The sequence below is a fragment of the Talpa occidentalis genome, unplaced genomic scaffold (genome assembly GCF_014898055.3).
Source record: "Talpa occidentalis isolate TD23 unplaced genomic scaffold, MPIMG_talOcc4v2.1 talOcc4.2, whole genome shotgun sequence".
Lineage (NCBI taxonomy): Eukaryota > Metazoa > Chordata > Mammalia > Eulipotyphla > Talpidae > Talpa > Talpa occidentalis.
Window position 1 is genome coordinate 61,283,558 of NW_023602073.1, and position 23,785 is coordinate 61,307,342.

At 51.9% G+C, this 23,785-nt stretch overlaps 2 protein-coding genes across 3 annotated transcripts in view; both read right to left on the reverse strand.

Moving 5' to 3' along the window:
- Positions 1–168: 168 nt before the first annotated feature.
- KCNK16 (potassium two pore domain channel subfamily K member 16) lies at positions 169–8,196 on the reverse strand. The gene is made up of 5 exons (XM_037519644.2): positions 7,787–8,196; positions 4,694–4,808; positions 3,469–3,635; positions 2,183–2,348; positions 169–1,911 (listed from the first exon to the last, which is right to left on the reverse strand). The coding sequence occupies exons 1-5, from the start codon at positions 7,997–7,999 to the stop codon at positions 1,688–1,690; spliced, it is 885 nt and encodes a 294-aa protein (XP_037375541.1). The 5' UTR covers positions 8,000–8,196; the 3' UTR covers positions 169–1,687.
- Positions 8,197–15,471: 7,275 nt separating this feature from the next.
- Positions 15,472–23,785, reverse strand: part of KIF6 (kinesin family member 6) — a 436,358-nt gene continuing 428,044 nt past the window's right edge. For both annotated transcript variants that reach the window (XM_037519645.2, XM_054698762.1), the window contains one exon: positions 15,472–18,697. In XM_037519645.2, the coding sequence (XP_037375542.2) occupies positions 18,681–18,697 (17 nt within the window). In that variant the 3' untranslated portion in view covers positions 15,472–18,680. The remainder of the gene's footprint in view (positions 18,698–23,785) is intronic.

A 23,785-nucleotide genomic window follows, 5' to 3' on the forward strand; every position in this document is an offset into this window, starting at 1 on the left:
CTGACTCCGCCTTCAGATGTGTGGAGTGCCCAGCCCCAGGCCTGACTGGAGGGAAGGGGACGGCTGCTGGAGGCAGACACAGAGAGGGAAGGGGCCAGAACCCCCAGCCTGCCCTGCAGCAAACAGTGGGAGAAACTCCTGGAGACCACACCCGGTGAAGAGCAAGTAGAAGCCAAGTTTATTGTCTTAGGACCCCCGCCCAAGTCCTCCAACTCTGGGATTATCGCCAAGGACTTGCTGCCAGTCAAGTCCTCCCTGAGTTTTCCCCACACCATCTTTGTGTATCCAAGAAGGAGGGACCCCAGCTGATCACTACTTGTCCATGGGCTTGGGAAGCAGAGGATCCTCGACAATGGACTTGTTCATTCCCTGCTTCTGAAGAGGCCCCCTAACTTCCTCCCCCATCCAGAATGGAGGAAGGGCCCAGGGCATGGCAGGCGTCCATGGGGGTCCTCAGTGTCCCACGCCTCTCCTCCACATCAGGAAGTCCTAGGGTGTCACCCTGCTCTCCTGGCTGCTGCAGAGGCTTCCCTGATCTTGCACTGGGATCGCCTCTGCTTCACCTTCTTGCCCCTGCCCTATCCAGAGGTCCCTGGCCACTATGGGCCTGCCTTGCTGGGAGAGGTAGGCGCTGAGGTTTGCAGTCCTTGGTGAGGCTGGTCTTGGGATGGACTGGTCTTGGGATGGACTGGTCTAAATCTCTCTTCTCCTCCTGGCTAGAGTGGTCAGTCTGGCAGAAGGGCCAGAGCCGCAGAGTGCATTCCAAGGGGGGGCCCAGCCTCCTTGGCGCTGATTTCCTAGAAGTCTCCTGGGAGCTGCTGACTCTCCATTTTCCTGGGAGGTGTTTGGAAAGACTACTGAGAAGACAGGAACTCAGAAGGGGTGATGAGGTGAAGGGATGACCTGTGTGAGACCAGGGGAGGCCATGCCCAGGAGAGTCGATGGATACCCATGAACTCCTAAGCCTTGTTCATGGTCAGCTCTAAACCATGGGGCCAGGGGAAGTGGCAACTTGCTTCCCCACAGGGTAGCTTCGTGACATCCTATTTGCACTAAGAGGGCTTCAAAGTTCCTACCAGCCCTTTCTTCTCCCCGACCCTCCCCGAGTGACACTCCTGTGGGTTCTCACCATGTCCTGGGCACTAGGTTGGAGTTACCTCTCTGCTTATTCAGTCCCTCCACTCGACGAAATGCACATGGAGGGTAGGAACAGTCGGTGCTGCATTTCCAGAGCCCGGTACAGTGCCTGAGACACACAATGGGGGAGCCCATTGTTCCTGATGAATGCACATTGTGCAGGTAGCAAATGAGGCAAAAACAAAGTCACCCTTTGTTTGCTGTCATGTATAAGGTCTCCTGGGAGGGGGCCAGGGAGGACAATGGGTAATGGGCCACAGTGATCCATGTCTGGATTCCACTTTTCCAGGTTGAGTCTTTTGAGGGGGAAAAGCACAGGGCTCTGGGACAGTGGCATACGTGTGGCTTCACACACATCTGTCTTCACCCTCTCTCTGTATCTCCTTTCTGTTACCTTGTTGGACACTCTTATCTGCTTTCTCTCTTCAGGGAACTCCTGAGACCAGCCCTGGCTGGGAAGTGAGTGGACCGGCAGAGGAGGAGGTGGGGCAGGAAATCCGGAGGGCATATGGGGTGGCTGGGGAAGCTCAGAAGGGCTCCCGGGGGAACCTCATGCAGAGATGGGAATCTTTGAAGGTCTGGGGAGTCCATGGGTCTCAGAGACTCCTCTTTCCTTGAGGCCAAGACTCCTGCTGAGCAGCCAGAGTTGGGAGCACCTGCGCAGAAGCAGGGGGCCGAGTGGGAGCACCAGCGCGAGCCACGCCAGGCCCAGGAGGATCCAGATGGCCGCCAAGCTCCGGTACACTGAGAGATAATGCTTGCTGGGGTCTGTGCCTGGCAGGGAAGAATGCCAGAGGACTCAGGACATAGTCACCTCCCAGGCTTTACCCTGCCAGCACCCCCATTACAAGGATCAGCAATAGAGGACCCAGGGAAAAGGGTGATTGTTTCCAACCAGTGACTTGCTGAGAAGTCAGTATAGTCCCACAGGTCACTCATCTCCCTGCATCAATCAGGGGTTCTCTGATCCTCAGTGGTTATCCAGGCTGACATTTCCCCACCCCCTGAGCCCTGCGGCCCCTATCAGAGATAAATGCCTCCTTACCGACAACGTAGTCCCCGAAGCCAATGGTGCTGAGAGTGATGAAGGCAAAGTAGAAGCCCTCGCTGATGCTCCAGCCCTCCACATGGCTGAAGACCATAGGTGGGAAGATGAGAACCACCAGCGTCCCCAGGGCCATGAACAGAGCCAGGCCCAGGATCTGCAGTAGCTGGGGAAAAGGGAGTGTGTCTTTGAGGCCATTTGGAAGGAACCAGGATAGTATGGAGTGTTTGTGGGGGTGCCTGGACAAATCTGAAAGTGGGACTGGGCCACGGGTAGGTCCCTGTCCTGCCTGCCCTGCAGACCTTTGGGCTGGGGTTGTATCTCAGTGCACATGATCTTGCCCAGGCCGGAGACAACTTGGTCAGAGGGATTGTGTTAGTGGGCCAGGTTAGAATTTGGAATTTGGGGTCTCCCTGGTGGCTCAAGCACAGCACTATGAAGCTATTCACAGCCTCTGCAGCACGAATTCGATCCCCGTCTAGCCAGGGAGCAATCCATATGGCTCAGTAGACCTCTTTTGTCTCCCCTGCTACTCCCCTCAGCAGTGTATTTTGGTAGATCTGCCTGTTCTGCTTACCCATTATGTCTCTGGTGAATCTTGTCACCACACCCCCCACCTTGGCACCTCTGGCCTGTACCCCAGTTCTTGTATGCATAAAGAAATAAATCTTAAAATTTTTTTTTGGAATTTGAAGACTCCTTGGGCTTAGGGAATCACATTTGTATAGCTCTCTCCCCAAGACTGAGATCTGGGACAAAGGACTGTTGCTGAACTGTCCCAGATTCCTTTGTACCTCCCCTCCCAGGTGCCTGGCCTTTTGAGGGACTGAGCAATGGGGAGGACACTGAAGGCATGCTGGGTGGGTTTGGAGTTTGTTTCTGACCACAAGAAAGGATGTTGGAGTTGTGTGATGCCCATGGATTTGTCCCACATAGATGGTCGAAGAAGACCTTACTGACCAGGTATCACCTTCAGCTATTGGCTCTGTCAGGGCACACCTCATCTACAGAGAACTGCCTGGTCCAACTTGGAGGGGGGTAGGTTACCCCAGTGCTTGATTGAGGTGGTTACCCCAGTGCTGGCCGAACAAGCCTACTGCTGGTCAACTCCGACGGCCCACACATGTTGCCTGGCTCCTTGAGGGGTTGGCCAAGCTCAGCCTGCATTGCAAACCAGCGATTCAGCTTCTCCCTCACCTCCAACCTCTCCTTCCATGGCCATCAACCCCTAACACCCTGCCTGCAAACCTCTGTCTCAGGGTCGACTTCTGCAGGGCTGTCCCTACCTGGGAGCGCCTGGGCTGGTCCTCCCATCTCTCAAGGGTGACCAGGTGGGCACGTAGCCCTGTGCCCAGGTGGTTGAGGAAGACCACGTTGAGTGGGATGCCCACCAGGGCATAGAAGACACAGAAGACTTGGCCTGCCTCCGTGCTGGGTGCCAGATTCCCGTATCCTGTAGGGGGAAGAGGCGTGTCCATAGATGGAGAAGAGAGAGTTCCTACTCACCCCCAGACTCTGCAGAGGGAGGTTGTCTTCCACCACTTCTGAGGGGGTGGGGGGAGAGAAAGCTCCCCTGTTCCCAGGAGCACTTTTCCCACCCTCTGCTAGAATGATCTCTTCTTATGAGAATCCCATTTATCTTCAAAGGTCCATCTCAAATACATTACCTCCAGGAAACCCTCCTGACTGTCACGCCCTCCTTGCTACAGGGTATAGTTGCCCACAGTGCTTTTGTGTGGCTTTTATTTAATTATCCACTGTGTCTGAACTAGTCCTTTTGGTTTATCTTATCATGGGATGGGAAGCTCCTTGAGGGCTGAGCCTGGGTCTGATCCAAGTTTGTGGCCCCTCCTCCTACTCCATCTGTGCTATATGTCACCTTTGATCAAGGAAGTTGTATGGAATTAGACTTAATAGGCTGGATGGGGAGACTGGGTTAGCAGGGGTCTGGCATTTCCTTCCAGGAGGAGGCATGAGTTTTTTGGCTGAGGGTATAGAAGACGTTAGTGGTGGCTCGTCCCCCAGGAACTTGGGGTATCACCTGCAGCTTAAGTGGACAGTTTCTGTGTACAGATGACTTCCACCCCACATCTCTGCATTTTTCTCTGCCTGAGAGATTTTTTCTGGGTCCAGGAGTGTACCTGAACTGTGGGCAGGTCTGAAATGCTAGAGAATGAATATCTCCAGGACCAGTTTTCAACCAAGAAGGTAGATGTTGGTGCATAAACACCCCTGCTTTCTTGCCCCTCAAAGATCTGTTCTGAGGATGGACTCTGCCTAGTCTCTTAGGAGGTCCCCAGGGGAACTGAACCCCTGCCACCCTAACCAATAACCTGCTCATTAATGCAAACTTTCTCCCATTTTCTCTCTTTCTTGTTACACATCCCCACTTCTCTATTCATACTTCTGAAACCATCTCTAGATAAACCACATCCTTGTCTCAGCATCTGCTTTTGAGGAACCCAGACTCAGGAAGAGGCATGGGGGAGCCTTCTCCACCTGACTCTTTACCTATGGTGGTGACGACCGTGCCTGCGAAGAAGAAACTGCTGCCGAAGTCCCAGTTGCTGGGGTTGGTGGAATTGCCTTTGGGGTTCACGCCCTTCACCCAGGCTTCCAGGATGACCTGTGGGTATGGGGGGAGAGGATGAAGCCTGACTGCACTGGCTCTTGGCCAAGCTACGGCTTTGGTGTCACCTCATGAAATGATATTCTTAGATCATGTCAGTCCAATTTCATGGAAAAGGAAACTAAGGCTCAGGGCCACTCAGTTTCGGTTGTCCAAGGTCATTGGATTCCAAAGCTGTTGCCTTTCTGCTGGCCAGTCCAGCCAAGCCGTGGGTGTGCGCATGGACTGGTGGAGGAGAAATGGGCCTAAGGAGATGAGGTAGAGGATGCTTCAGGAGTGGACCAGGTGGGAGATGCTGCCTATGGTCAAGGCTGAGATGCAAATGGGTTGTCAGGGCAATGGGAAGATTTCAGGTTGGGTGTGCCAGGAAAGGTTTACTGGGGAACATAGGGTTTGGGGACTATACAGGAGCCATGGGGCTGCCTTCCCATGAGGCTGAGGGTGGGGAACAGAACCTTGTGTGCCTCCAGCTTCCAGGTGAACAGGCAGCCGCGCTCTTTGCTGCCCCCTAGTGAGCCCCAGCCCAGGCCGACTTGAGAAATTCCACCAGAAGCGGGGCAAAGACTGTGTGTGTGAGAGAGTTGGCGGTATATGTGTGTGGTGTGTTGTATACATGTGATGCATATATGGATACTGTATGTTGCATATGTGTGCTAGCTTTGTGCATACTTACAGGACCAGAACCCCTGAAGGCTCAAGCCTAAATCCTTCTGTCCCTGGGTCCAGCCCTCTGGGAGATGTGCGGGGCTCCCTCACCTGTCTGCTCCCCAACAGCCTCCCCTGTAACTGTGAGTTGCCTCAGGACAGCAGCACAAGCCAAAGGCAGCAGGAGGAGGTGGGGTAGGGCACTTCTAGCTCCTAGTAACCGTGGAAACAGTGTCCCCACTGGGCGTGTGAGTCAACTCCCAACAGGCTGGGGGTGGCTCCCAGGGGCAGGGCCAGTCTGAAGCGTCTTGACATGGGCTTCTGCTTCTTCTCACTTTGACAGGATCTGACCTCTTCACATTTGAACTTTGACCTCTCTCTCTTTCCCACACATCCGGAGGGCCAGGACCAAACATTCAGGAACACACCCACCGCCTAGAGACCTTCACCCTTGGGAGCAGTACTTGCCCTGGACCAGGGCTGGCCCCTTGGCAGACCTGAGGCTCTCCATCCCCCTGACAGGGGTCTTGATGTCAGCCAGCGTGGGCTGCTGATTGTGGGCCTTCCATTCTTGTCCACACATGATGGATAAAATCAGACATGAGTCTTGTTCCCAATGGATGCAATCTTGAATAGTGTGTTTAGCCTTTTTGTCTTGTGATTGGAACAGTAATGTGTTATTCTTGTCCCAGTATTTTTCTGCTTCTCAGCTAGATGTCCCCTGGTAAATAAGGTCCCTCCCAAGAAACAAAGGATTTTCAGGGACAAGGATATCCTAGCTCCCTTGGGGAGTCAGGGGGTGGGGTTAGTCAGTGGCACCACCCTTGGGGTTACAGTCAAATCTACTGCTTCCCTCCTCTCGTAATAGAGGTAAATATGTCCCTTCCATGCTATGCTGCTCCTGGATTTCGCCTCTGACCCTGGGCTGGGGAGGAAGAGGTTTCAGAGCCTCCAGGGCCTCTGCCTTACCCTCTAAAGTCGTGGGAAGCCCCTGCACCCCTCGTGCCCTGATTTGGCCCTAGATGTATACTTCTGTGGACAAGGAAACCTGGGACCAGAAGCCTCTTTTCCTAAAAGGCAGGTCCTGGCTGGGTCTGTTACAGCTCTAGAAATTTCTCTGTCAACTCCCTGCCCACCCATCATAGTCTAGTCCACTTATTCTCCATCTCAAGGGGCCATTGGCTTCCCCTGAGGGCTGGTAACCCATGGCCTTCTTCCCAGCCCCTGGAGCTCCTGATTTGGAGGGTCCAGGATGGGCATGCTCATTGGCATTTCTAACAAGCACTTAGAGGGTTTTGATGCCACTGGACCAGAAGTCACACTCTGACAACCACTGCCCAAGGCTATCTCTTATCCCCTCTACCATTTATGCTAATTTCTGTGTTGAAGGGCAGACAACCTGGGTTTAAGTTCTGGTTTTTCCACCAGCTGTGCAGCCTTGGTCAACACACTCCTCTCTGTGCTTCATACCCATCTACGAACCAGAGAGAGGGACAGTAATAGGTATTATGAGGAAACACAAGCAATACCTTGGGCCCCAGGTGCTAGATCATGTCTGGTTTCACCCTGCTCCCCTCTGTTCTAAGTAGGTTGTAAATGTTCAATAAATACCTAATATTATTGCAACGATCCTGCACTTGGTTTGTTTCTTTGTGGTGGGTGGTACTGTTCCCTCAAAACCCTGGTCTCAAATGCATTCAATTTCCCACACGAAATGGGGTGTTGTTTGTTACTGGGTGAGAGGGTGCTGGGGCCCTAGAGTTTGTGCAGGGGAGCAGAAGGGTTCCAGGCAGAAAGAGCCCCCAGTGGGCACAGTACTAAAAGGGTCAGCCTCCCGGCTGCTGCTCACCAAGTCGAGCCCCAGCTGGAATCTTACCACACAGGCCCACATGGTGGCTTCTCTTGCCATTTATCTGTCACCCACCTGCAGCCCTGAGTGTGTCATTACAGGGACATGAGTGGGGGAGCACAGAAGGAGCAGCAGCAGGCACCAGGCAGGGGAGCGCAGAGTGTGGGTGAAGGCTTGCACAGTGTGGATGACCCTGACACACAGATCTAGTTGATGCAACAAATGGCAGCTTAGCAAGTGCTTTAAATCAGCTGTGCAAAGTCTCCAGCACAGATATAACTATTCTCACCTTATAGATGGGGAAATTAGGGAGTTAGAGAGGTTAAATGACTTATCCAATGTCACAGAGGCTCCCGGTTACAGGTCTCCCTGTTCCCACTACTCTCTGCTTCCAGACAGGCCATCGGTCCCTGGGTGGTGGCTCTGGACCTGCCATAACCCCTGTTCTGCCCATCATCCCATGCCAGCATGCCCCCTTCACCTGCACAAACTGCTCCAGGGCCCACTGGTCCAGGCAGGTGTAGTTCTCCAGGAAGCGAAGTTTCTCCAGCTGGAACTGGTCCCTGGACTGTGCCTCTGCCTGCTTCTCCAGGAGCTGGAAGATGCTGGCGCCCAGCAGCAGGTAGCAGACATAGGCCAGCAGCAGGGGCAGCACACGGCCACCCCAGCAGCTACAGAGCCCAGCTCGGGGCATGGCGTGGCCGGGACTCTGCCCAGGGTGCTGGGGCTGGTCAGAGGAGGAGAGATGGGAGGCAGGCGAGGATTCCGTGCTCAGGGACCTGCGCCCAGCCTCCTGGCTGCCTCGCCCTCCTCAGCACAGGTGTCTAGAGGCTGGGGAGTCTGTTTGAACAGTGCGGCTCAGCTTGGTTGCACTAAGTGTCTCTAGTGCAAACAGGCCTGCCACCCCCCACCCGGCCCTCTTTTTTTTTTTTTTTTTTTCATGGAGAGCAGCAAGTTAGAGGCATAGACCCCTCAAAGAGACCTACCAGGTCTTCCCAAGGTTATCGTGTCTCACCCGGTGTCTCCAAGCTGGATAGTGTTTCTGGACCAAATACGTTTCCTCCAAACAGTCCGGATCCAATTGGGGTCCCTCAGTAGCCCCCACTATCTCACCCATGACACCTCCAAGCCCCCAAGCTTGGGAGCTGGGAAGAAATCAGAATGGGTGTGAATAAACCTTGTACTCAGTTGCCTTGGCTACAAAATGGGGCTAGGAGAATGGACATGCCTATTGGAAGAATCTGAGGATGAGTAAACTGGGTGACAAATCAGGGCAAAGCAAATAGACAAATGACAGTCACACAAGGAACAGTAATAGGGTTGAAGCTCCTAATAAATGGGACGCGTTCACTTCATAGATTCTGTTGATGATTGTCCTTGCTTGAAATCCGTTAGCAGGTTCCCATAAAGAGAGAGCGGGTTAGTGAGATGCATGTGTGAACAGAAAGGAAGCTAGAAGGGTATCCTGGCCTTGGGGTATTAACAGTGGCCTGCCCTGGACAGGTGGAATCAAGCGTGTTTCCCTTCTTGCTCTTTTTGCTTGTGTGTATACATATTAACAACATTATTGAGATATAATTCACATACTATACCGTGTACACATTCGAAGCACATGATCGAATGGTTTTTAGTCTTGAATGGCTGGCTATCGTCACCTCAAAGAGAAGGGCACCTCTAGCCTCCCCTCCCTCCTGCCCCTGGCACCACTCATCTGCTTTCTGCCTCTAAGGAACCCCCACTTCATCTAGCTGGGATCATACAACATACATCCCTTTGTGTCTGGCTTTTTCAGCCAGCGCAGTTTTGAGGTTCACCCATGTCATATGTAGCATGTAATGGTACTTCGCTCCTCTCTATGACCAAATCATATTTCATTATGTAGCTATATCATGTTTTTTTTTTTTAATCCGTCTGACGGGCAGATATTGGATGGTTTCCACTTTGGGGCTACTTTACATGAAGCTGCTATGAATGTATATCACTCCTTTTGCCTAGGAGTGGAGTGGTTGCCTCATAGGTCACTTCTACTTGAAGTTTTTGAGGAACCACCAGACTGTTTTCCAAAGTGGTGGCACCATTTCCCATCCCTACCATCAGTCTGAGGGGCCAGGGTCTCTGCATGCATTTTCTGTAATGATCTGTGCAGGGGCGGGGGGGGAGCACCCTGCCCCATAGCCTTTCCCTCCTTCCTGGCTAACAGAACCCCTCTCTTATACTTGCTGTCCCAGAAGCAGCTTGACTGGTCCAAACCATGGTGGCAACCCTGCTATCCCCAACTTTGGCTGGGCTCCCCAGGAGCAGCCCTGAAGAGGGATTTGTGTGTGCAGTGAAGTAGGTGAAATACAAGAGGGCTTGGGATAAGCAGGGACACCCTAGGCACTAGAGTCCCTCCCTCCCCAAGGTTCCTGGGGAGCCCTCAGGGTACACATGCAGTATGCTCCAAGGAGAGACGGGGGAGCTGGGCCTTTATGTTCCCACACTAGCCAGTCCCAGTGTCTCTGGCTCTGTGCACCTGCAGGCAAAGCATTGCCGGTGACCAGGGCCAGGTCAGGTTTGGGGCAGAGTTGTCTGACCTTGACAAAGGGTCACCCCCACTCGCCTTACCTTGCCCTGTCTCCCTGAACGCTCAGGTGGCTGGATGGGCTAAGCCATCTCAGGTCTGCAAGGGAAGGGTCAGGTGAGCATCTTTGTGATCCCTAGATCTTGTCCCTAGATCTCTTTTCATGTTAGAAACATAAGCCTTATTTGTTTAAGCCGCTGTTGGGTATGTTGTTACTCCGCAATGGTTACGTGAGTTTCTTTTTCTGTTTCTAATTGTTCAAGGCTTATTTGGGTTGGAAGCAATAGGAGCACATGCCAGTTATCTCAGGTAATCAAAATAACCTGTAGTAGGAAGCCAGGAGCAGCCAGGGTTCTGGAACAACCAGGCCACATGCTCACTCTTAACCCTCTATTGTTAACACGTCCTGTCGCTCCCCTGAGGGGCGCACCTTCCTCTGGTCCCAGCATAGAATCTCCCATCTGTTCTGTGCCCCTCCCCTCTCTCTCAGCCTTGGAGTTCTCCTCCAGCCTGACCTCCTGGCACATGCCAGCACCTGCTCCTGCTGCCCTCTGCTTTGTCTCTGCGAAGGCTGAGTAGCCAAGAACATCTTCTCCCATGGCCACTTCACAGGTGTCTGGTGTCCTTGGGTCAGGCAGCCTCTCTGCTGTCTGGTCTGGAGATGGGGTGAGAGCATTCCATTCCAGGTGCCACCATGAAGGGTGAGCATGTCCAGGACAAGCAGCCATGGTTTCTGGTGGCGCTATCAGGCTCTCGCCAGCCACTGCAGCATGAATTCCATCTCCAGCCAGGGAGCCACCCACATGTCACAGCAGACCTCTCCTGTCTCGGCCGCTGCTCCCCTCAGCAGTGTATTTCAGTAGATCTGTATTTCTGCTCCCCACTCTTTCTGGTGAATCCTCTCACCACACCCCACGCCGCCCCTGCACCTCTGGCTTACACCCCAGTTCTTGTATGCATAAATAAATATAAAAAAAGAAAGGGGGCGTATGGGAAGGAGAGGGAGAGAGACTGACAGAAGATGAAAGCAAGGGGAAGAAATGTACTATTTGCAAGTTCAGTATCCTCCCTTATCTGTGGTTTTACTTTCCTCTGTTTCTGTTACTGTGGTTAACCGTGCCCCAAAATACTATATACAAAAAGATTTTGAGAGAGAAACCATAGTCACATCACTTCTCTTATAGTGTATTATATTTGTTCTATTTTAGTTGCTGCTGTTAATCCCTTACTGTGCCTAATGTAGAAATTAGACTCTATCTTGGGTATGTATGTTTAAGAAGAAATGCACACATGGGCTCTGCAGTTTCAGGTACCTGCTGGGGGTCTTGGATGAGGAGGCACCAGTGTTTGTGGACGACCAAGAAAGAGGCGGTGACTCAGGCCTCTTCATGTGTTCTAAGGCCAAGACCAGGACAGTAACAGGCCACCTAGGCCCATGACTGCAGCAGGGTGTGGAGGCCATCCCAGGGGGCCACTGTAAGGAGCATTGAAGGGGCCAAGCTGTCCTGTGGTTTAGGTGGGGCCTGTCGGGGCGGCAGCCACCTGCTCAGCAATGCTGGGGCCTGGGCTCCCTATGCTGCCTAGAGATCCAGCGTCGTCCCAGGTCATCCTCATTCCCAGCATCCCAGAGGGCCTGCTGAGTGTGGGGATGTTGGTTTGACTTGGAGAGAAAAAAACAGCACCTGGAGTCACAAAACTTGGCCTGGACCAGTTTTTATGTTTTGGGGACTGGGTGACAGTCTTGGCCACCCTCGCGTCACTGCAGACTCGGCTCCGGTTGTCGTTATGCCCGCAATGCCGCGTGATAATCAAATCCTATTTTATTGCATGCACATTGCTCACTCTCTGAAGAGGTCTCTCGCTCACCATTTAGGAAACTTGTCTGCTGTTGTCGGGGGATCTCAGGTAGGACTTAGCAACAAGCTCGTTAGCTCTGACCCGTCTGGCCACCATCCACAGGTCACAGCGGTTGTTCTAGGCGGAGGGGGATGAAGGGAGAGAGGATGCACTATCTGCATGGGAGAAAGGGGTGAACACGTTGGGCCAGAGGGATGCTGCCAACTGGGGTGCGGAGGGCTAGGGCAGCCATCACAGGGACTCCTTCCCTCAGCACCTGGGCGGAAAGTGGTCCATGACTAGGGTGGGCAAAGCGCTACCTTCATTCAGGAACTACACCTACACAGAACCCACTCAGAACCTGCTGTGTGCTGGCAGTGGTGGACACAACTGTAGGCACCCCATCCTTTCCTGGCGGCCCTCCCCCTTCTGGTGCGCCTCCCTCTCTGTTCTCTTCTGGTTGCCCACTCGTCTCCTCCTCTCACACTCAGGTGTCTGAAAACCACCCAGAGGCTGGTGTTACCTGACTGGACTTGGGACAGTGTCTTTTTCAGGAGCACTTCTGATTTAATGGGGGACTTGAGAAGACAGGGCCAAAGAATGGTAACATGATGGTGGAATCGGTGGAGGGATCTCAACTCAAGAGATCCTCAAAGCACACTGTCTCCTCATCAATACTCACTTCAGGTGCTGCCTGGGTGAGCTTCTTTTTCTGGTCAGCTGTGGGTGGCCTCACTTGGCCAGGTTGAGGGGGGAACTCCCCTGCCCACAAAGGTCTTGTGTCCCTGCCCAACTCCTCCCCACAGGGGGACACATCCTTAGTGAGAGATGGATGGCCCCAGGGCATGATTTATAATCCCTTTCAGGGAATTATTGCTGCTAATGGGCAGAGCCAATTTGTGCTCCCCAGGGGGAGGGTAAAATCAATTAATGGAGAGTCTGACATAGCCAAGCCTGATGGCAGAGTGTGGCCTGACATCCGGCAGTGATAAGGGACTTTCTGAGGCTGAACTAATAAGGAGATTGGAGGAAAAAGAAGAAAAACAAAACCCCCCTAGATCAATTTCATGTACAATGGGCAGAGAATTCAGAGTAAACAGAGCAGCCGGGCGTTGGGGCCTCTTTCCATCTGAGTGAGCCCCGAGATAAGGAAAGGACAGGCCGCCCACCCTGCCATCCAACATCGGTATTTGCTGATGGAGTCACTCAATAGGCACATATCCGCACAAATGAAGAAGGGCGCTTTTCAAGCCGGAACTGAGGGGAGAAGATAAGGCCCACCTGCCCCGGGTGCGTCCCCTGCAGGGGGAAGGGCAAGCAGAGAGCAGGAGCCTTGGTTAAAGTCCTGCCGCCCTCCCCAGCCCACCTACTAGACAGGATCTGGGGGCTGAGGGACAAGTTCTACACATTGGTCTGGGCTATGGAGGTTCCCAGCAATGGGGGTGTAGGAGAATCTTCTGTGTGGGGGCTGGGTGGTGCAGGTCTCCAGGACCTGCCCTCAAGGCCAGTGAGTGTGATCTCCAGAGAGGAGATCAGATCTCTGGCCAAGATGTGAGTAGCAGAGGGGTGAGGGGTGAATCCAGGGAAAGGCTCAAAACAAACAAACACACCTGTTACTGACCTTATTGAGAAATTGCCATTGCTTCTTAGACCAGCATGTGAAACCTTTCTCACATGAAAGCTTCCTCATATAAAATATTTCCCTGGGACCCAATAGGTAGCACAGTTAAGAATGGGTCTCTGGGTGAAGTTGGGGCTTCCCACTTTCACCAGCCCAAAGAGCGGATTACAAGAGGTCCCTCCCCCTAAGATTCTGAAATAGATGACCTTGCCTAAGTTGGACTTAGAACAGACCTTGAGGCAAAATTTGGGTGGGGGTATTTCATCTGGAAGGTTATCCCAGGAAGTTATCCCAGCAGAGGGGGGATGCCAGGTGGATGGGAAGGCGTTTGGTACAGGCTGTGCTATTGAGAACGCCATAAGCATGAGGCCTGGGGCCCCTGGGCATATGGTCAACCCCAGGCATGTGCTACAGAGCACTCTGTGAAGGAAGAAGGGGGAATGAGGCTCACATGGGGCCTGGTCTGGACTAGAGGTGGCCCACATGGATGATGTTGTTGGCAATGGCAGGTCCCAGCACCAGGGGGAGGCCTGAAAACCTTCAGGCACTTTAAATGCAAGGTCCTCTGAGGCACCGCTGAACAGATCTCCTTGCCTGGGTCAAAGAAGGGTGCTGGAAAAGGCACACCCAAAAGACATTTCAGAGAAGAGACAATAGATGACAATAGTGTCTCACACCTGGGACCAGAGTGGGGATGGGGCTGGTCTGGGGAAGGAAGGCTGGCCTTCTGGAGACATGGAGTTGAGTGAATTGAGAGGAAGGAGCACTTAACTAGTTTCCTGCCTGTTCTTTGCTCTGAGTTTACTGTCAATGTGCATAAAATTGGTTCAGCCCTGTGGGTTGGCGCTTGGCCATTAAAACCCCAAATAAAACAGTCAGCACTAAAGTTAACCCACCCGCTCCCTTGCCGAATGAAGCATCCAGGGTCATACCCAGAGGCCACGTCTCATATCCAGAGTTTCTCATTTCACATACACACTGATAACTTTCTACATTCACAGCCAGCCTTTCCACACCTCCTCTGTCTCAGAGGTCTGGCAACCCCTGCATACACGCCACAGAATACTCTAGACCCCCTATTCTCACAAGACCCAAATTCCAAGAAATCCCCTATTTGTCATGTTCTGTGTTTCTCTTCAGCCGCTCAGCCCTACCACTGAACCACCACCCTGGTCCTAAGCCTTCCTCTGCTGCCTTCCTCTCTATCCCCACCCCAGCTCCACACTCATACCCACCTGGACGGGATCCGAGCCCCAAACTATCCCACCCCCAGCTCCTTAGTTCAGATTTTCTTGCTTATTTTTCACTGTCTGAATCCCTATTTGTAATGTAAGTTCCCCAAAGGCAGGCCATTTTTCCTGGTTACCACCGACTCATCAGAACTTAGCACAGCGGGTGGGATGTCATTGTCAAAAGAATGACCCGATGAATGAGTAGCGCTTACACTTATGGAATCCCAAGGGCATCTTTCTGCCTATATTTTAAACACACATCCAGAGCATTTGAAAAATGTCCTCGTCTAGTTTATCTATCAACCTGGTCATTCCTGAGTCGGTTTCTATTGCTATTGATTGGTTTTTCTCCTTTGCGTCCTATTTTTCTGCTTCTTTGCATGGTGATTTTTTTAATACTGCATGCCGGATATGGTGAATTCCACGTTGTTGGCTGCTGATTTTTTTCTTTATTTCATGTGTTCATTTATGCATTTTTGAGCTTTGTTCTGTGACTGAACTTTCTTGAATCCTACTGGAAACCGTTGGACTCCTTTGAGACTTGCTTTTTAAGCTTTGTCAGGCAGAAGCAGAGCAGTCCTTATCTAGGGATGGCTTGGCCCCACTTTTGAGGCAACTGCCTGCTGTGTTTCCCGACCACTCTTGTGAAGAGGTTTCTCCATTCTGGCTGCTGAGACGTGAACTATTCCCCAGCCTGGGCTATCTCCAGACATCATTCTGCCTGCTCCTTTCTGGTGGTTCCTCCCCCAGCCTTGGGTGATTTCCTCACGTGTAAGTATTAATTAGCAGTTGGCTGAAGATTCAAGAGCGCCTTCTTCAGAGCTCCAGAGGTGGCCCCTTTCCCCCTCCTTCTTCCTCCCTTCCTTTTTCCTACCTCCCCCCTCACCCATTTCCTCCCTCCCTGCCTGCAGCTCACTCATTTCTGGCACTACTCTGCCTTGCAAATCTAAGCCACCTTAACCTCCTTGAACTCCCTGCTCCAATTCCTCAACTCAAGGAAACTGCTAGGCACCCTGGGTTCCCCCTTCCAGAACTGCAGCTCGAACATTTTGCAGGCAGTAAGTTGGGCAATCCTAGGGCTCACCCCATTTGTTTCTCTTCTCTTAGGATCAGTGTCCTGTTACTGTTTTATCCAATATCTGAAAGCAACCACCTTTTGCCTAGTCTCCAGTTATCTAAAGCTGGAGGGTAAACCAGGGCCCATGGTGCTGTCATGGCCTTAGTCTTTCACATGCCACCTACTCTCAAGTGCCTTTCAACAAGCAGCAGGAAGAGGCAGAATGAATTTTGAGATAATCTGGATCTGGTCATATGCTGTGTTTCAGTTTCTCTCTCAGATGGCTATTGCTACAATTAATGGTGCATAACAAACTACCCTAAGTCTCAGTGGCTTACAACCACAGCATTTATTCTCAGGGGTCAGCTGACCCAGACTGGGCTGAAAGGCTTGGTTCCATGATGCAGGTTCGGCTTAGGTCTGTTCTTTCTATGTTTTGGGATGCAGGCTGAAGAAGCAGCAGCTACCTGGGGTTGATGGCTGGAGTGCAATGGGCAAGTTAACTAAGCAAGTACTTTTCAAGTCTCTGCTTACATAACATCTGCTGACCTCCCATGGGCCAAAGCAAGTCACAGGACAAAGCCCAAATTGAAGGCGTAGGAAAGTAAGTCCCCATGAGATCATGGCAAAGCTTTGGATGGATAATTCTATTACAGGGGTGAAGGATTAAGGCTAGTTATCTAATCTACCACAGTTTCTCTGTCTGCATTCTAAATTCTCACTCCCCCACTTCTTTTTGCAAGATCCCAGCAAGTCACATGCCTACCAAGGGAGTAGCAGAGCCAGTGGAACCCTAGTTAAGAACTGGGCTGCAGGCACTGGCCAGACTGCTTTCCTGAAGGCATTTTGGCAAGCTCCATATTTAGGCCTGCAGTGCACACAAGTATTCTTGATTTCCATGGCTCTAGGGAGCCCAGCTGCACTGCTGGAGTCTCTTCAGAACTTTCCATTCATTTCTCCCATTCACAGAGGCCAATGAACTTTGGGTACCATGCACTGCCTTTAAGCAGGTGTCCACATTAAAGGCCCAGCTTCCATAGGGGACTTTCAGAGGGCACTTCAGAGCTGATGGCTCCCTTCCCGGTTGCTGCTCATACTTTCCCTATGATCCCCTCAGCAGGACACCAGTGTCTCAAGATTCACCAGCTACTTTTGTTCTCTCTGTTTCCACTTCTGCCTTGTAATGCTCCAGGAGGCCAGTTCACACCCTGCATACACATCAATAAGGCCTTGGATCCAGGAGGTAACTTCTCAGTGGGAGATCTAACATCAATAGATTAACCAGCTCTGGAGGGCCAGGGCACAGAAGGCATGCCAGCAACATGGATGTTTTTTTTGAGGGACTCTGCAAACTCTGTGCTATCTCGGGACTCCCGACAGTGTGTGTACATTTGCATGTGAGCCCCATTGATGCTGGGGGAGGCCCCTAGAATCAGGCTGTAAGGGCTCTGTGTGGCCTTCCCCTAGTTCTACAGATTTTATTGAGGACTTACTACATGCCATAGAACTGTGAGGGCCAGAAGTGGACCAGAAACGCCACACTGCCCCATGGGCTCAGACACGGAGCCAGAGAGAAGCCTCAGGGAGACACCAGGAGAGCTGCATTCTGCCTCTGTTGCTTGGTAATTGAAGGACTGTCTAGTACCGACTTGTGCTGGGGGCACAGTGATGTCATGGAGCTTTTAGTCTTGTGAGGGGGTTGCAGGCCACAAAAAAGCAAGCAGATAAAAAGAAAGCTGATTTGTCAAGTAGTGATGAAGAAAATTAAAATAGAGTACTGGCTTAGCTAGATGGGCTGGTCAGGAAAAGACCCTTAAGGTGGGGACATTTGCCACTAACTAGAAGTATATCAACAAGCCAGGGCTTTATCTTTGTGTCAGTTTTCTAATGATAAAGACGGGGTATGGGTTAGAGGTGGTCTGTGGACATGTCAGCTTTGAAATGTAAGGACCTTATCTTCTCTGGCACATGATCTTTGACCTAGACCTCAAATGGAGGTGGGTGGAGATGGGGGTGAAGAGCCAGTTATATTGTAGTTCCTCTCTGCTCTCTTGCCAGGGTGGCAAGATCTTGCATTTATAGACAGATAAAAAAGTAGTGGACAAGCACTTTTATTCCATTGCTTCATTTCCAGGTGCTGCTCTCCCGTGCCCCGACTCTCGCAGTGCAGCTGACTTGGCACCCTGCCGCCATGCCCGCATACAGGTGGCAGGTCTCTGGGGCTGGCCCACCTTCCACAGGATCTGTATTAGGGAGCTGGCATCTGGGGTGCGGGAGGTTCTCCAAGACAAGACCCTGGGCAGCTACTCCCCCCGTGGGTTTGGGGTGTTTCAGCTCAATCCTGTAGCATCCCAAGTGACTGGGTAAGGTTGGGAGGCCCAAGGAATTCACAATGCTCCTCTCATGCTCTCTGCAAACTCCTGGAAGCCATCCACTGCTCTCTGGGTGCTGAAGTGTCCTTAGACCCTGCAGGGTGTGTGTGTCCTGGAGATACCGCTGGTTCACGTGCTGCCTGTGGGCCGTCAGGGTGATATGGGCGGTGTGGTCTGGGGGCTGGCCATCAAGATGCCCTGTGTTTCACTGCCTTGCTGTGGCTCTGACCTGCTGGCCTGCCCAGTTATTCCTAGGCTTCGACACTAGGGGATGGGGCAGGGGAGCAAGCTGGTACAGAGCTAAGAAATAGCCCATTATCCCTGCCCCTGCATTCCACCAGTGAGAGTCTCCCTTCCTCTACTTTATTACGGTTTCATTTCATGATGGTTTATAATTGTGTATGAGAAACACTACTCCAAGAGTGAGCAGAAGCCCTTGTCTTGCCCTTGGCATTGCCTGATGCTGGATCCTGTCAACAGAGCTACAGCAAGGATGGCACCACCAGCCCAGCCTCAGCCTCCCTGGCAGCCTCCAGAATACCACCCATAAGGAATGGCGAGCCCTCCATTGGAATCAAGTCACCAGTTGCTCCCAGCAGTCCACCGATCATTGCAGCAGGCAGGGCCAGCGAGAGGAGGTGCCTGCATCTGTACTCCAGTCTTAGGCCACCAGGAATGCTGGATGCTAACTGCAAATTCAATTGTTTCCCAAACCTGAAAGGAGACAGTTTGTTCTTGGTTAGGCTGTGCAAGGTTCAGAGGGTGAGGGGACGAGGTGCCACGCCCCTTGCTCTCAGGCAGTGCCCCCTTTAGGGCCCTGATGCCTTGGGTTGCCTTTGCTCCCCAAGTTGCAAAGGAAGATGCACCTTTCCCTTTGCAAAAGTTTCATCACTCTGAGCCGCAAGGTTTTCAAAACACCCCTACTTAATTCACAGAGAGTCTTCCTTTGCCTTTTCGCTCCAGATAGTAATTATATTCTGGCACGGTGCTTCCTGATTACGTGGCTTTACCTTGTCACCTCCCATGGCTGCACATGGAAAAGGTTCTCTGGATTAAGAACTAGGCCCTTTGAGTTTTAGCCAAGGATGGGCCTTCAACCCAGTGAACACTTTTGGGTAAATCATGTTAGTTCTCTGGGCCTTACTTTCCTCAGTTCCAAATCACTGGAGCAGGTGAGGTACCTGGACAGAGCAAGGTAATTTCCCAGAGTGAGGCAATGCTGGCGTCCCACCTGAACTCACTGGACATGATTCTGCATTTTTAACAAAACTCCTAGGTTCCTTGGAAGGAGAACGGGTAGAGTGACATTCTGGTATGAGTGGCAGTTACTTTGGTGGAAGTTTGGCTATTATAAGAGTAAAAGGGAATTTCTGAAGATTCCCAGATGGCGTGATGAATACAGTGCTTTAAAAAATCACACTAGACAGAGAATTTGAAGAATGAGGTAGCTGCAGCAGTTGGGGAGTGGCCTCGGGGGACCTGGGTGTGGCCATGGGGATCAGGGTGGGATTGTGGGCGTGGCCTGCTTGACACTGGAGAGAATGGGCTACTCTCCAGGAGGACACGCTGAATGTGGGAGGTAACAGGGGGAAGTGGTTGAAAACAACTCAGAAATTCCTCTAGATCTTTCTGTGTGGGTCTTGCTATTTAATTAAATAGACATGGTTCTTATTTTTAAGATGTTCCTAGCTGTTCTAACTGAATGTCAGGGCAGGAAGGCACCCTAGAGCACATGAAGGAGATGTGTTCTGGTCACTGTGGCCCAACAGTTTGCACTTGCTGCATGCTGGAAACCCTGGGAGACCCTTTAGAAATCCTGATGCCCAGGCCACTCCTGGGACAGCTTTGCAGAATCTCTGCAGTGGGCCCTGGTCATTCTGCTCCATTGACTAGCAGCCTGGGTCAGAATTAGTTACTGCTGCCAGGGAAGCAGCAAGAAGAGTGTGAGTCAGTCACTGCCCTCCATGAACGTGCAGTGATGGCTGGGGAGGGGGTGCTGAGAAGCGCTGCAGAGCAGAGCTCAGAGTCCACACTCCAAGACAAGATCCCTCACGTGCATGGCTTGGACACAAACTAAACGTCACAGATTCTAGCTCATCCTTACTTTAAGAACCTTTAGATGCTGGAGCTGCATTGGGATCTTGTGATTGGCTTTGCAGGGGAGGGCAATGCTACAGGTAAATCATTAAAGCCTCATACCTCACTGGGCGGGGCCAAGCCTCACCACAAGGCCAACTTCCCTGCCCCATTCCCTGGTGGTTGGCGGTTGACCAGGGATTTCTATGGACACGACCTCAGGAGAGGCTGACCGACTGGGTGAGGATGGAATATGAACTTGCCAGACCTGAGCGGGAGGTGGAGAAGGCGACCTGCCCAAGGTCACACAGGGCCGAGATAGCACTTGCATGTAGCTCCGCTGCCTCCCCTGCTATGTTCTCTCCATTTTCTGGGGAAGTCTCCTGAGCAATGGAGAGAGCCTGGAGCTTTCTCAGAGTGGAGATGGTGGGGCTGGGGCACTGGGCAGAACCTCTTCTTGGCACTAGCTGGAGAAGAGGCCATCGTGGTCACGGCGGTCCCACCCAAGTTCCTGTCTAGATGGAAATACTTCCAAACTCAGAGACAGGAAAATTAAAAAAAAAAAAGCTCAATCGAGGTTAACCTCATTTTCTCAGATTTTAAAGCCATCCCTGGCAGTTAGAAACAGCAGATTTGACATCGTGGATGACTAACGCTCCTTCCGGGGGAGATATACCTGTCCACATGTGCCCCTGGCAGGGATTTAAACGCTTCCCCAAATCCTAAATCATGTAGATTCATCCTGGCCCTTGGCGAAGGCTAAGAGCCAGCGGGCGAGGCTTATGTTAAATCACCCTCTGTGGGCTCCTGTTCCCAGGCTGATGGCCACAAATTCCCCATAATGAGAGCTCATGAAGAAGCCCAGACCACAGCGTCACTAAATTAAGAGCAGAGGGAGCCCAGGGCAGGGGAGAAGGAAGTGTTTGCTTTGGCTGGGGAAGGTGCCGGCCGGGCCTACGTGTTTGCTTGGCAGGGCAGCTGATAAGTGGGCTGCGCAGAAAGTGCTGCATGGAGGCACCCGGGCCATCTGCTGAGTCCCCAGGGCTGCACCTGCTGGCCCTTCAGCCCCGACCTAGGACCCGCGTGTCACCCTGTCTTCAACTTCCTTTGTGGGTCCATAGTCACTAAGAACCCAGGATTATTTTCCTTCCCTTAAGAATAAAAATAGAACCCTCCCACTTTTGTTTGTTTTGATAAATTATTTCCAGGTTGCTGTTTGTTTGGAGAACAAAGCTTCCCAGCTTCAGGGAGGGTGAAGGCCAAGAACCAGACACTCAGACAGCGGCGTGGCTTTGCAAGACAGTGTGCCCAGGGGAAGGAGTGCAGAAAACCTGGGTCATCCTGGCTCTGCCATCATTCAACCTCTATGTGCCATGGTTTCCTCACCTTGATCAAAAGGGAGCTCAGACTCTTGGCTGTGCATACCATACAGGAGTGTAAAAGCATCACATGGAATGATGTAAATGAAAAAATTTTGAATAGGAACATGCCATGCACACGTTAATAAAAGCCCCCAGGCTAGCTCTCCCCACTGGCTGGGCATGGGGTGGGCAGGTAGACCACTTCCTGACGCAGACTTCGGGCAGTTGCCTCTTCTTTGAGAGGTTAGTGATAACATCTCTATTATGTGTACAAAAAGCTGAGTAAATACAACTCAAAGTCAACACTTACTTGTAGACAGTTGACTTATGAATTGTTCCAGGGGATGGGGTCTGCCCCCCAAAAAGCCAATGCTCCTTCCAATTATGTCCCCTCACTGTCCCCTCTCACTTCCTCAAAGGAAAAAGGATTTTCTCCTTTGGTTTTGGTCCACTTTCCACATCATCAGTTTCCTTCTTTCAGTATATAAACAGGTCTTTGTAACCGTTACAACAAAACAAAACCCTCCTTCTCTCAGCAGGCTGCTTCCCTTTAGCACCAGTTTTCTTTCTCTTCACACCTACGCTCCCTGGAAGAGTTGTCACCCATTGTTCACTGTCACCGACCTTCCTCTCCTCTCCACTCCAACAGGGCTCCCATTGTCCCAGCCCCTTGGTTAAATAAGGGGGCACTTTCCGGGAGCGCCACACCATGCAAAATGGTCAACGTGTGTCCTTGTTTACACCACCCCTCAGCAGCGCTGGCTCTCCTGGCCTGTTTCCCCTTGGGCACTGTCTCCTGCAGACCTGTCCCGGCCACCTTCCTTCTCCCAATGGCCCTTATTTCAGCCCAGCTGAGCTCAGCGTCTGTGGTTGAATCTTCCCATCTCCTGCTAAAAGCAGTAGTGCCCCAGGAATCTGCTGCCAGCAACTGGAATGGCTCAATGTGCTCTCTTTGAAGTCAATTTTAGCCAGCCCCATGCATGGTTTCCCACACCATCCAGAGGTGAGAGGCCCAGATTTATTTTTCCAAGCCAGACTTCTCTGCTGCACTCCAGACAGACTCAGGGTTAGCTGCCTACTCAACATCTCTGAGATCTCAGATGTTCACATGGGTTCACCAGAACCCTTAAATTCTCCACCTGCTTCCCTCTGGTGCACACTCTCTCTTCCATCCTCATTCCGGGAAACGGCACCACCATCCTCTCAGCTACTCAGATTGGAAGACCAGTAACCCCTCTTGGCTCGCCTCGTTCCCCCACATCTCACGCCCAATTTGTTGGCAAGTGGCTACCCTTACCCCTTTCCTGGACCTTCCTAGGGCTTAGTAATCCCAGTAAGGATATATTTACCACATCTAGAACTTTCTAAAGGACCAATCAGGTCAACCACAACATGGTCTAAATTCTGCACTGAGTTCCTACTACATTTGGCATAAAAACCAAGGCCCTTGCCTTTGCCCACAAACCCATGTCATCTGGCCCCTGCTCTCCAGTTCAGTCCTCCAGCCACTTTGACCTTCTCCCTACTCTCCAGGGCTGTCCACTTTCTGCTTAGTTCACTCACAGTGTGGCTGCTCCATGCTCATTGTTCAGCTATCAGTTTGAAGCTCTCTCCAGAAAGGCCTCCCCACCCAGCCAGCTTAAACAGTCTTCCCGGTTGCTCTCCACAACACTACACATTTTAGCTATTTCATATAGCACCTCACATGATCTCAGATCTTAGGTATTTGTTGATATTTACCTTCCATCTCCTCCAAATGTCTATGTTGGACTCTGTCTTGTTCACTACTACAGAGCCTGATACATAGGTGGTGCCCAATAAATACAGGGTTTGTTCACTGACTGTTCAGTGCTGTCCAGTGTCTGACACATACAGGGAATTTTGGGGATAGACAGGGCCTTGGAAATCACTGAACCCAAATCAACTTTTTCATTCTAGACAAGGAAACTAAGGGTGAGAAAGGGGCAGTTAAGTGGCCGAGTTGTCATAGTAGGTTGGAGGCAGAGCTGACCTGTCTCAGGCCTTGGGAAAGCCCAGACAATGGTGCTGTTGGTGCTGAAGAGAGAACGGGAACAAGGAAGCTGGCGGTCCAGCAAGGGCGCCTCTTAGCTGCCCACAAAGGCTACGAGGGAAAGGCCACCCGTCATGTGCGGGGCTCTGTCTGTGTGCAAACCTCCTCTGTCCAAACCGCAGGGAGGTGGTTAAGTTGAGTGGAGGCTCCTCAGGGCATGTCAGTCAGTCTAGGATCACAGCCTGCTGCTTCTTGTTGACAGTGCGAGCATGCTAGGCCTGTTTGGTAGCTCTTGGATTGCTGGGGTGAGGCTAAGACTAAAAGCAGACAAGGGGCCCCGGGGCTGGCCCCTGT

Bases quoted from the DNA above. Each gene is read 5' to 3' on its own strand.
- KCNK16 (XM_037519644.2), bottom strand. From the start codon at position 7,999: ATGCCCCGAGCTGGGCTCTGTAGCTGCTGGGGTGGCCGTGTGCTGCCC. The intron at 2,349-3,468 runs GTAGGGACAGCC...CCTTTTCCCCAG, and splicing joins ACCAGCCCAGGCGCTCCCAG to CTACTGCAGATCCTGGGCCT. The intron at 1,912-2,182 runs GTAAGGAGGCAT...CTTCCCTGCCAG, and splicing joins CTTCGGGGACTACGTTGTCG to GCACAGACCCCAGCAAGCAT.